The sequence below is a fragment of the Aotus nancymaae genome, unplaced genomic scaffold, assembly GCF_030222135.1.
Source record: "Aotus nancymaae isolate 86718 unplaced genomic scaffold, 86718_ANA_hifiasm-v0.15.2.pri h1tg000072l, whole genome shotgun sequence".
In the NCBI taxonomy this organism is placed as follows: Eukaryota; Metazoa; Chordata; class Mammalia; order Primates; family Aotidae; genus Aotus; species Aotus nancymaae.
The window spans coordinates 11013947-11027409 of NW_026988487.1; the positions used below are offsets into that span (position 1 = coordinate 11013947).

Consider the following 13463-nt stretch of genomic DNA (forward strand, 5'->3'; position numbering starts at 1 on the left):
TCTAGAGAGCTTTACAGGTACTGAGAGGTTATGTTACCTACTGAGTTCCTTAATAGAGCCAGGATTGGTGCTCTGCAGGGGGGTCCTGACTTCTGGTCTGTTTCTGTGATAATGACACCCTGCTGTGTTGAGTCAGAATTGGTTTGACTCTTCTGACTGTCTGCTAGGCTCGCTTGGCTTGATGCTGAAACTTCCAAAAGATTGAGGGAACTAGAAGAATTAAAAGCCAAAGAAATTGACAACATGCAAAAACAGAGGTAAGTATTTGTTCCTGAGGTAGGAAAAGTTAAGCAGGCCTATTCTACATCTCTATACATTAGCAATAAATAGAGGTTGTTTAGGTCTAGCTACCCTTCTTATGTTTATTGGCTTTCTGCCTCCTTAAAAGACTGTGAAGTCACCTAAGAAGCCTACAGGGAGCCAAGACTGGAGCTCAAGGGAGTCCTGACTCTGCTTAGAGGAGAGTTGGGGTGATTCTTGATACTGTTCTCTAGGCTTGACTGGCTTGATGCTGAAACTTCTAGAAGAGCAAAGGAACTTAATGCTCTCAAAGCTGAAGAAATGGATAGACTCCAAAAATTGAGGTATGTATTTGCTTCTTAGGAAGAATAATGGATGCTTGCCTATTCTAATTGATCTGGATAGTCCTAACAACCAACCTGGACTGTTAAGGCCTAACTTCATTACGTGAATGAATGAATACCTGCATGTCTACCTGTATATTATACCATAGTTTTTGCAGGAAATGTTTCTTTTGTGTGGAGTTTGAAGGAGGACTGAACAAAATCTGTAGTTTTGGAGTTCTGTCTGAAAGATCAGAGTCTTTTTTTTGAGACGGAGTTTTGCTCTCGTTACCCAGGCTGGAGTGCAATGGCGCGATCTCGGCTCACCGCAACCTCCGCCTTCTGGGTTCAGGCAATTCTCTTGCCTCAGCCTCCTGAGTAGCTGGGATTACAGGTACGCGCCACCATGCCCAGCTAATTTTTTGTATTTTTAGTAGAGACGGGGTTTCACCATGTTGACCAGGATGGTCTCGATCTCTTGACCTCGTGATCCACCCGCCTCGGCCTCCCAAAGTGCTGGGATTACAGGCGTGAGCCACCGCGCCTGGCCAAGATCAGAGTCTTATGTTGATTTGTTTGGACTACCCTCAAAAGTACTTTTCTCTAGCCAGATATCAGTCCTTCCCAGATCAGAAGATTAGTATGATGTGCTGCTCATACAAGTCAACATATAGCTACTTTCGTTTCACATGTTAATCTGAATGCAGGCTATGGTTTTCAAATGCAGTTCCCTTTTTCTATTCACTCCCTAAGTGTTTTCAAAGCTATAGGCACTGTAGGCATAAAGAAGCTTGTTAAAAGATTTAGTTCAGCTACTGCTGCAATTGCCTCATTTTTCCAACTCTGATAATAATTCACTCTGTAGTCACATTAACAGAACACTTATTGAGACATCTGTGCATTCTGTCACCATTCATGATGGATTGTTCATCTCAGGTTAGAAGGGCTGTGGGTATATCATTAGAGGGCTGAGACTTTTTGTCAACTCATACAATTTCAGAATCTTGGGATTTGAAGGATCTTTTTCCTCCAACTGATGCTTTTGACTCCTCTCTGCTATCTCCATCAAGGAACTGTACAGTATATTTACACACACCCTTTGTGTTGGGATAGTCACTACTGTCTGAGGGAATCCATCTCATGGTCATTTATAGCTAAGAAGGTGTGACCTTAGGCTGTGTTGAAATTTGATTCTCTGTAACTCTTACCCACTTGTCCTTTGGGCCATATAGCAAAAGCTTAATCCTCTGTGCCCCATTTATTTCTCTGTGTGTTTTTACTTCAAAAATTAAACATATCATACATATAGAAGAACATACTAAATGCACATGTACAATCCAAAATATTACAGAATGAACCTGCACATACCACCATCGTAAGCCACGAAATCAGCCATTGCCGCTACTGCAGAAGTTTCCAGTGTGTCCCTCCTCGGTTGCATCCCTTTCCCCCCAGAGGCAGCCACTGTCCTGATTCTCATGTTAATCTTTTCATTACTCTTCTTCATAGACCTGTCGTCTATGTGTGTATCCCTAACAATATCTTGTTTAATTTTGAAAACTGAGAAACAGGCACAAATCTAGCTGAAATTGGCAAGGGCAGTGTTGATGGTGGTATCATCTGAAGACTCCTAGGGGAGGACAGATTGAACGGAGTCTGGATCCCAATCTGACTTGTGCTTTCATGAGAGTTTGCAGGTGCCCCACTCAGGAGGTCACTGAGCAGGGTCACGAGTGAGTCCTGGCACACATAGGGCATCCTCCATCTGGAGGGGCTGTAGGTGAGCCAGGTCCACTGGACTTCAGGAAGAAGCCTGGTCAGGAGAGGGGCTGTCTTGTAACACACTGCTTCTCAGATCTTTCTGGTGGGGATGAGATGAGTATCCTTAGCAGACAGCAGATCATGGAGGGAAGAGCAGAAATTTCATCAGCAAAAGGGCAAGACAAGCCAGGAATCTAGGCTTGGATCTCCCATTTCCCATATTGTGTTGTAATTTTCTTCAGTTTGCTTGCTTGTTTTGATGGAACACATGCTAATTTAGCTGCTTTTTTTTTTTTTTTTTTTTTTAATTAGGAACAGGGTCACACTATGTTGCCCAGGCTAGTCTTGAACTCCTGGGCTCAAGTGATCCTCCCACCTTAGCCTCCCAGAATGCTGGGATTAGGCATGGGCCACTGTACCCTACTTAATTTAGCTTCTTGAAAAAGGATGAATGGGAAGTAAATCCTTTCATACCTTTCAAGTCTGAAAATGTCTTTATTTGCTGATAAACCTTACTAATCTCATATTTGCTGGTAGCCTTACTGGGTGTAGAAGATTATTTTTATTGGAAATTTTTAAATTAAACTTCTTATTGTGAGGTAATTATAGAGTCACACAAAAACCCAATTTCCCCAAATGGTAGCCTCTTGGGAAACTACAGTACAGTACTACAACCAGGATGTTAACATTGGTATAGTCAAAATATAGAACATTCCCACCCCGAGAGGATCCTTCATGCTGCCCTTTTGTAGCCACACCCCCTTCTCTCCTGCCCCCATTCACTGCTTGGCTAAATGACTCCTGGCAACCACTCATCTGCTCTCCCTGTCTATAATTTTGTTATTTCAAGAGTGTTATTGTAAGTGGAATTATATAGTATATAATTTTTTGGGATTTCTTTTCTTTACATCATTCTCTGGAAATTTTATTGAGCTTATCACATGTATCAGTAGTTCATCCCTTTTTGTTGCTGAGTAGTATTCCATGGCGTGGATGCAAACAAACCATAGTTTGTTTGACCATTTACCTCTTCAAGAATATCTGAGCCTGTGGTCTCAGCTATTCAATAGGCTGAAGTGGGAGAATCTTTTGAGCCTGTGAAGTCGAGGCTGCAGTGAACCATGATCGTGCCATTGCACTCCAGCCTGGGCAACAGAGTGAGACCCTGTCTCAAAAAAAAAAAAAAAAATCTGAGTTTGGGGCTATTATGAATCCAGTTTCTATAAACAGTTGTGTACGAGTATCTATGTGAACATAAGTTTTCCTTTTTTTCTGGGATAAATGCCCAGAGGGCAGTTGCTGGGTTGTATGCTAGTTGTATGTTTTGTTTTGTTTTGTTCCAAACTGCCATACTGTTTGCCAGAGTGGCTCTGTCTGTTCCCACCAGCAGTGTTTAAGGGATCCAGTTGTTCTGCATTTTTGCCAGCACGTGGTGGTGTCACTATGCTTTCTTTCAGGTGTTCTGATGGGTGTATCGTGGCATCTGAACGTCTTTTCATGTGTTTGTTTGTGGCATGCGGCCGTGGGTTTTTCTGCAGGGTTTGGCTGCAGTAGGGCAGTTATTTTCTGTTTTCCGTCTTTCTAGGCTGCCCCGTTCTTGGTCCTGTTGCTAGAGAGAGCAGACTTTATTTGCACTGGAGACTTCTTTTTTGTCTGTGTGTGTTGGTGTTTCTGGGTTGCTGGCTTCTCTAGTACCTACTCTGGGGTATATGAGGCAAAGAGAAATCCCAGAGAACTCGCTGCCCTGTCATTCTTTTGGTCCCAGTGTTCCTAGCTGGTGTGCCTTCTGTACTCCTTTCCAAGTCCTCTCATGAGTGCGTATATTTAATGTCCAGGATTCTTAGTTGTAATTAACAGGAAGAATACAGGAAAGTACATTTTTTCAACCTCTTCAGAAGCAAAAATCTGAGCATTTCCAATGAGAAATCAAAATTGCTTTTTATCCTTCTCTAGAGGCTTACAGACTCTGTTTTCTCCTCAGGGTAGCTCAAAGTCATAATGATAGGACTTACTATGGGTGTATTTTCATTCATCAGTAGACCTTTTCAATCAGGCAGTTTATTTCCTTTAGTTCTGAGAAGTTTTCTTTCTTTTTTTTTTTTTCTGCCTCTGTTTTCTCTATTCTCTCTTTCTGAAGCTCCTGTTCTTTGCTGTCGGACTTCCTTGACTGGTCCTCTGATTTTCTTATCTGTTTTTTCCTATTTTCTTTCTCTCTTTCCCTGTCTTTCCTCTCTTCTACCTCCACCCCTACCCTGCCCCAGTAGGAGATTTCCTCCATCTTTAATATTTAACCCACTGAGTTTGTCATTTCTGCCACAGTGTTTAAAATTAAAAATGTTGAGAGCTGTATTATATTCTCCAAATATCTCTTACTCAGTAGTCTCCTATCCTTGTTTCATAGATACAGTGCTATTTTGAGTATGCTAACATGTTTCCCCTGCCTTTTGACCGACATAATCTTTTTCTTTCCTTCCTTAGATATCTAGTAATCTTGGCTATCTTCTCATGTTTAAATGTAGGACTGATTACTGATCAAAACCTCAGTGCATATGGATTGGAATTAGTATTTTAGTTTTTTTAAATAATTGTTTCTATTGTGGTATAATTTACATATAGTAAAATGCAAAGAGCTTAAAGGTACAGTTCAATGAATTTTGACAAGTGTATATACCTGGGTAACCAAAACCCTAATCAAGATAAATAATTTGTTCTTCAACCTAGGAAGTTCCCACATGTCCTTTGTGGTCATTCTCTACTCCACCCTCCTCCCTACCATCCCTCACAGAGGCAGCTACTTTGATTTCTTTTACTGTAAGTAGCTTTGCCTGTTCAGACTTTATATGAATAGAATTATCAAGATCTGCTCCATTGTATCTGGCTTCTTTTGCTCAAGAAATATTTGAGATTCATCCACATTGTATGTGTATCAGTATAGTTCATCCATTTTAGTGCAGAATAGTATTCCATTGTTTGAATATGCCACAGTCTGCTTTTTCATTCTCTTGTAATTGACATTTGGGTCTTCCTATTTATAGTTAGTATGAATAAAGTTGCTACAGACATTCTTGCACAAGGCTTTTTTGTAGAAATATGATTTCATTTCTCTTGGATAAATACCTAGGAGTATAATTTCTGGGTATTAGATTGGCAGTTGTTTAATTTTATTAAACCAGCCATATACATTTTCCAGAGTAGTAACAAATTTTTTTTTTTGAGACGTAGTCTCACTCTGTCGCACAGGCTGGACTGCAGTGGCACGATCTCACCTCATGGCAACCTCCGCCTCCTGGGTTCATGGGATTCTCCTGCCTCAGCCTCCTGAGTAGCTGGGAAAACAGGCATGCACCACACCTGGCTAACTTTTTGTATTTTTAGTAGAGATGGGGTTTCACTGTGTTAGCCAGGATGGACTCCATCTCCTGACCTTGTGATCTCCATTCTCGCCTCCCAAAGTGTTGGGATTACAGGCAGGAGCCACCATGTCCGGCCAGTAGTAACATTTTATACTGTCATCAGCAGTGCATGGGAGTTCATTTCTAGTTCTTTTACATTCTTGCTAATAATTGATCTTGTCAATCTCTTAGTGATTCTGGTGAGAATGCGGTGGTGTCTCCATGTGGTTTTAATTTGTGTTTCCTTGAAGACGAATGATGTTGGGCATCTTTTCTAGTGCTTATTGTGAAGTGTCTGTTCAAGTCTTTTGCCCATTAAAATTTTTTGTAAGTATTGATTTGAGTTCTTTGTATTTTCTGGACATGAGCCTCTTGCCAGATATGTGTGCAGCAGATACTTTCTCTCAGTACTATGGCTCGTCCATATGTCTTCGTAATGGTGTCTTTTGATCCTGATTAAGACCAGTTTATCAATTTTTCTTCTCTGGTTAGTCATTTTTGGGGAACTATCTAAGAAATCATTGCCTATGTTAGAGTCTCAAGGATTTTCTCTTATGTTTTCTTTTAAGTGCTTTATAGTTTTAGTGTTTATTCTTATGTCTGTGATCCATTTAGAATTAATTTTTTGTGTATGAGATGAAGTACTGATCAAAATTCATTTTCTTTCATGGATATCTAGCTATTCCAACACCATCTGATGAAAGTAACGTCTGGATCGTTTGTTAAGAACACTTAGGTTGGTCTTTAGGTCTTTCCTTTGGCCTGGGTCAGACTGCCCAGAGAAGTTTTCCGATCTTTGGCCCAGAGAGTAAGGATCAGGATGTTGCTATCCTAGGAGCCGAGTTGGGAAGAGGACTGTGAGTCTAATGACACAGCATTCAGCGTGCATACCTGACCCCCACCTCTTTTCAGTGTGGTACCTACAGCCTCAGCTGTGATTGGCTGCCTCTAGTCAAAAGACCCTCACACAGAGAATGAGCAATCAGACTTCTCTTAGAGTTAGAAAGAGGCGGCTGTGTAGTTGTTTGAAGCAGGGAAAGGTATCTAGGAGTCTTAATTTCTCAAACGTCATTTGGCTCTTGTCAGTTTTTACACCTCCCCCTCCCAGCTTAGCCCAGGCCTAGGTGTACCTGGTACTACCAGTTGTGTGCCTGGTTAAGTTAGCAGTACAAATTGTGTGGGTTCTAGTTTTTCCCATTACTGGCCTTAGAAGTCAACTTCCTCAGATCAGCTAAGTTAGTTATCATTTTGTCCTTTGTTTTCCAGCGCCTTTTTTTTCTTCTTTGTTTTTGTGGGTGTAAAGCTAACTCCCCTTGTTTCAGTGGGATTTGGAGAGGGAATAAAATTAGTTTCTTTTGTTCAGTTTGCTATCCTCTTTAGCTGTTAATGGCAGCCATTATTTTTTTAAAGGGTACTCAGTGCCTAACACTTCACATGTTACCTAAATCCTTGTGCATAAAGTAAGGCCCAAGGCCAGCTCTGCCACATCACCTAGTAGCTTGTTGGAAATGCAGACTCTCAGGCCTTACTCAGACCAAGTGAATTGGAATCTACATTTTCACAAGATCCCTGGGTTAATTGGTATGGCCATTAAGGGTTAGAGAAGCTCATGGTTTTTATAATCATTCTATTTCCCTTCACCTGGAGTGGTAAATAAATATGCAAAATAGGATATTTTATTGCCTTTGATTTTAATTTTCAGTTTTATTTCTAAATAGTGTTTCTGCCACCCAGTTAGCAGACAAGGTAGAGGAGGCAGTTCTGGATCGTTTGAAGCCTCTCTTGGTCAAAGCCCAGGTAATCTAGTTCATTTCATTTCCTTGCTTTTTGGAAGTTCTAGATTTAAAAAGAGTTGCTACAGAGGTCTCACTGATCCTTTATAGGACCAAGTGTCTCTGTGGCAGCTGGAAGATGCCCCCAGACTACCACACACTACTGACGTGCCCTCCGTCATGGAGAAGGGATAGAGATAAAGGGACAAGGGGAAAGTCCTACATTGAGAAAGTTGAGATTTCAGTTTGGGAAGCAAGTTGAGATTGTAATCCTTGTTCCTAATGAAATAGATCTGTTGGTGAAGTTAGTGTTCCATTAACAGCTTTCACTCGAATGCTGTGTTTTTTCACCTCAGTGGTTTGGAATGATGGGCTTTATTTTTCAAAGGAGAGAGATGTTACAATGGTTTCTGTGAACAATCCAGTACCTTCTTGAGGATGAAATTATGTATGGTATCACCAAGAGGTTGTGCCATCCTCCCATAAGCAGTAAGCTCAATTCTGTAGCCAGACCCTGTTGATCCACCCTGTAAATAGAAACAATCTTGTGTGTATGACTAGATGAGGCCACAGAAGAATATTATACATTTAAATGAAATGAATGACATTTGGGGTCCCTAAACAGGCCCCTGAACTTCTCTATTTTTTAGTTAGAGAAATGTTACATTTTTATTAGAGTCCGTGGAGATATCAGTAGTATAGAACTAGGAAGACTCTTAGAAATCAAGTAGCCTTGAGCTGTAGAGTGGCTGAGAAAAAAAAAATAAAAGAAATCAAGTAGTTCAACTTTCTCATTTTATCATTGAGGAAACTGGAACAGAGAGGTTGAATGACTTGCATAAAAGCATGCAGCTATTCTAGCAATGTTTACAGAGTTGAGGGAAGAAAAAGGCTGGAAAGCCAAGATCAACACATGGCATTTATTTCCATGAAGACAAAGTGCTTTCAATTGCTGCAGAAGCCTAATGTAGCTAAAGCTGATGAATGGTTCCACACAAGTTATTCTGGTAGTAGAATTCATTTGTACTAATAGGAGCTGTAAGTTTTTATACTCCATTTTGTCTCTTTTACTAGAGAGTCAATTCAGCTACAGAAGCAGATACTCACTTGAAGAATGGTTCATCAGTAAACACGACAGCCCAGCCTGCACAGGAGGTATGTGTTGTGTGGTGTTGGCATTCTGGTATTATTGCTTGATAATGTCTTCAGTTGTAACAAAAATGATATACAGAGTGCTTTGCAAACACTAGATTATCCTACTCAATAAGTATGAATATTATTTTCCACATTTGGCATGCAAATTCTTTCAGTGTATATTTAGTATTATGACTTAGGTCAGCCTTGCAAGCAGAGCACAGAAATCTTACAATGACAGGTTTTTGTTAGTGGCTCTTTGTTCCTCCTCCAGGTAACAGAGTGTAGGTGCCCTGTGTGGCCCTGAATGTCGATGGCTTGCGGCAGAATAGCTGCCCTCATTTCCTTTCATTCAGCCTAGTTTTACTCATTACTGTCCTAATTTTCTTTATACTTGGGGCCTAATATTTACTGTTACGCAAGCATGTTTTGGGTGCCTAATATGTGACCAGTATCTGGCTTAGCAGAGAGAAAAAGGTGATCCAGGAAAAAATGAGAAAATTTGAGAAAAATCAAAACATGTTTTATTGTTGTCCACTCTGTATGCTTCCTCTGGAGGACCTGTTTTTAATATTTGAGGAAATGTTTCTACCTTGCCTAGGCTTAGAGCTGTGGAGTGGAAGGTGCAAGTTGTATCCATTTAATCTTTCTGGAGCTTGGAGAGACATTTATTTCTTTAATTGCCCAGAGCAAGGAGAGGAAGCTTCATTCCAACTTCCTTCCTAGGCTTCAGAGCAGAAGGAAATTGGAATGAAGTTCCATCAACCCAATGACCTTAGGGGCAGGAAGAAGGTAGATTTCAAGAATGTATCCCTATTCTGATTATTAAACAATATTTCAGCTGTAACATATTTTCATAATCTCTGTGATTATAACTTTATTGTACCAAAGTTTTATGACATAATCTGATGTGAAGTGAGACTTCTAAGACTGAAAGCTAAAAGCCTACATTTGGCCATTGCAAATTCTGGTGTGTTATGGCTTTGTGTTTTTTGCAGCTTAACCACTAAATTTTATATATATGTATTTTTTATTCTAGAGGAATAATGAGGCTAACATTTAACCTAGAGAGGCAACTCCATCCTGCACTATAATATGAAAGGAAAATGAAGTGATGATGAATACTGGCAGTGAAATAGACATGTTTGAGTGTACTAGGAATGATCAGCCTTATATATTAGAATTATTTTGTAGGCGTTACCTGATGTTTAACACAATTCTTTGAAACAGAAAAGTAACTCTATGTAGTATTTAGAATTCTGGGCTGTTGTTAAATAGCAACATCATTGCAGAGTATTCCAGACAGCACCATCAAGAGTCAATGTTTACAAAAAACTGAATGAAAACAAACAAAAGCAGACAAACTCATAAACGTTGGCATGAAATAGAAAATTGTTTTTACTATGTTAACTTATAAAAGAGCTGGGAGACCTTGAACACAGATTCTCTCAGTATTCTCATCTTTAAAATGGAGGAGACATTGGCAAGTGAAATGCAGCTCTCCGTAGATTTACTTGTAGACAAGATTATCTCTGATATCAGGAAAAAGCTCTTGTAAAGGTACCATTATAACATGTCTGTCTGTTGCTGCTATTGTTGTCATTAACTAAACATGCACATTAAATATATTTTTCCAAAATGTATGAGTTCTTTTAGAATTAAAAGTTATACATGCACATGGCTAAAAATTTAAATAATTCAGAAGACATATATGAAAAGTTACACCTCCCCATAAGCAGGTGCCATCTGCTGTTCTATAGTCTGCTTCTTTATTTATAATGTAGTTTTGTGCTTTTTCTGTATCATTGCATTGAGACCTTCCTTATCTTTTATAATGGCACATAGTATTTTTGGTGTTCTATTCTTTATAGATGGAAAATATATGCATGCAAGCATTATTGGTTGTCTCTAGATTTTTTGTAATTTTATTATACTGGTTATTCAGTTTAATTTTTATTTCTTTAACTTTGATTAAGGTTGGACATTTTTTATTATCTTTGTTGGCCATTAATATATTTTCTTCTGTGAATCATTAAAGGCTTCTTAAATTGCCATAGCTGCAACCATTCATTGAGTGTCTTATTTCATGCCAAGCACTATGCTAAGTGTCTCAACATGCAAGCTCTTATGAAATCCCTACAGCTCTGATATATAAGAGTATTTCCATATTACAGATAAGAGGAATGAGGCCCAGAGAGGTCAAGTAAACTTGCCCAAAGTTTCCAGCTTATGAGTGGGGAGAACCAGAATTTAATTCTAGAAATATTTCATTCTGTTGCCTGATACAATTAATTCCCACAGCAAACATTCTTTGCAAAAGCCTCTTTCAGGGCAGATTATAAACATGTATTCAAATCAAGAGAAATACAATGCATGTAAAATTGCTTTGGAAACTGGAAAGTGCTTTTTGGAAACTGGAAAGTGGATTATAGGTACAGAGTTTCAAAGACAAAGAATCCTGAACTTTGTGATGTATGAACAGACGTTTTCACAGAAGCACTGCACCAAAAGAGAATAGTTACATCCTCTGAAATGTGTGACTTGTAAACTATTGGAGATTCTCCTGAATGCAGCAAAAGGAAGATATTTGTTCCACCAACTGGCAGAACAGATGATAATGATAATTTACGTGGACAGTAATGGTATTAGTTAGTGCTATCATTTAAATGACTGTGATAAAAATTGTTTTGATGTTATTGCTTTTGATACTGACTTAGAATTTTGTTTTAGCATAGAAACTCTGCCATTTGAATCTGTATGTTGTTGGTTTATTATGATTAACAATAATTTTTAAATGTTTCTGTTTTCGTTACATCACCTTCCCACCCCTAATCCACGCCATGCCTCCCCTCTCCCCGCATCTGGTAGGTTACAGCTGTTGATTCTGAATCCAACAACATTCATCAGCTTGATGATTTTTTGGAAGATTCTGCCCGTGAGCTCTGGGCTATGACTCATGCTAAGATCTTGGGGTCTGAAAACTTAGCCACCATTGAGGACAGCAAAGATAGTCTAGATCTGGAGATCATGATGCGCCGAATGGAAGAAATGGAAGTAAGGTCTGGGGCTCTGGCTCTTGCTCACCGCTAGGGGCTGGTCTCTGCAGCTTCATAAGTCAGAGTCACACAGTCCCCAGTTTTAAATCCCTGCTCTATTGCCAACTAAGTGCATGACCTTGGTGTAGACAACCCCTCTGATAAGTAGGGAGTTTAAGGATAAAATGAGGCAGAAAGTATTCAGCACACTACTTGCCATGTAATCTAGTAAGTGACCATTATTACTCTTGCTATCACTGATGTGTAATTCCAAGAACACTGAGACCAGGGCCTGGGCCCACAGATGGGATCATAGGCTTTTGCATCTGTCAGCCTGTAAGTACTATTCAGTTTGCCTCCTTTTCCCTGTTAGAGTGTGATCCTATCAAATCATAGATAATTTTATCTTCTTCAGTTTCCGTGATGCTGCTTCACCCAGCCTAACCCGTGGATTGTTCAGTGCAGGAAATTGAGGTATAATAAGGAAGTGAGTGACATGACCAAGGTTACAAAAAAATCCTGGCAGAGCCAAAATAGGAATCCAGGTCTCCTGACTCTCAGTTCAGCATTTTCTTTTTAACTGTACCATGATTAACTCTAATTTCTGCTTTGCTGATAAATAGAAACGTTATAGGGAAAACAATTTTTTTTGAAAGTTTAAAGGTATGCAATTTACCCCAGTCTTGAAATTTCCCCTTGGTGATAGTTGTCTAGGCCTGGGATGTCCAAAACAGTAGCCACTAGCCACAGGTGCTTATTAAAATGTAAATTAATTAATTAAAATTAAACACAATAGTTAGTGGCTGCTGTATTGGACAGGGCACATATAGAACATTTCCTTCACTGCAGCAGCTTCTAGTGGACAGTGCTGGTCTAGATTATATTTATGTTCATTGCTTTATTTTATTTTAGACTTTTTCTCATGAACTAATTACTTCCTAGCCTGACAGATGCCCATTTCTGACAGTATGTTTGTATCAGTTGTGTCTGCTGAACTTTTACATCTTTACTAGTTCTGCTTTGTAATGAAACTCATTTTTTTCTCCTAAACTTTTTTTTTAAAAAAAGAAATACCAGGAGTCAGTTCGTCAGAGATATCATAAAATTGTATATGCTGATCCTCACCTTTGGATGCAGGAAGAAAACAATGGTGAGTGTTTCCCCCAGGCTTCCCCTAACATTTTATTCTGAAAAATGTCAAACATACGGAAAATAGAAAAAATTATATAATAAACACTCATATACTCCCCTTCTAGATTCTACAGTTAACATTTCACGCTCTTTGCTTTGTCACATATCTGTTTATCCCTCTATCCATCTATCAATTCTTCTTATCTTTGCATTTCAAAGTTGTAGATATCAGCACATTTTACCCCTAAATATTCAGCATACCTATTATCAACTGGAGTTTAATATTTACTTATGGCTTTTTTTTTCTGAGATAAAATTTACAATGATAAAATGCACAGATTCTAACTGTGCCATTTGCTGGTTTTTGACAACTGGATACATGTCTGTTATGCAAACCCCTATGAAGATATAGAACATATCACCTTGGAAAGTTCCCTCATGCCCCGCCCTCGCCACCACGTAGACAACCGTTGTGCTTTCTTAGTTAGCTTTGATTGTCTAGAGTTTCATTTAAATGCAGTCATACCATATGCACTCTTTTGCTTAGACTTCTTTCATTCACCATAGTGTTTTATAGATTTACCTATATTGTTTATTTCCTGTTGCTGTTATTAACAAATTTAAGTTTGTAACAAGTTTAAGCTACATATTTAGTGGCTTAAAGCACAAATTTAT

The 13463-nt window shown here is 39.1% G+C and overlaps 1 protein-coding gene across 10 annotated transcripts in view; it reads left to right on the forward strand.

Annotated features, from left to right (window-relative positions):
• KIAA0753 (KIAA0753 ortholog) overlaps positions 1-13463 on the forward strand; it is a 72892-nt gene that overhangs the window by 33676 nt on the left and 25753 nt on the right. For 9 of the 10 annotated variants that reach the window (XM_021672773.2, XM_021672774.2, XM_064367591.1 and 6 more), the window contains 6 exons: positions 168-257; positions 495-584; positions 7435-7513; positions 8563-8643; positions 11491-11676; positions 12726-12807. In XM_021672773.2, coding sequence (XP_021528448.2) covers positions 168-257; positions 495-584; positions 7435-7513; positions 8563-8643; positions 11491-11676; positions 12726-12807 — 608 coding nt within the window. The remainder of the gene's footprint in view (positions 1-167; positions 258-494; positions 585-7434; positions 7514-8562; positions 8644-11490; positions 11677-12725; positions 12808-13463) is intronic. The other variant, XM_021672775.2, reaches the window with a different exon arrangement.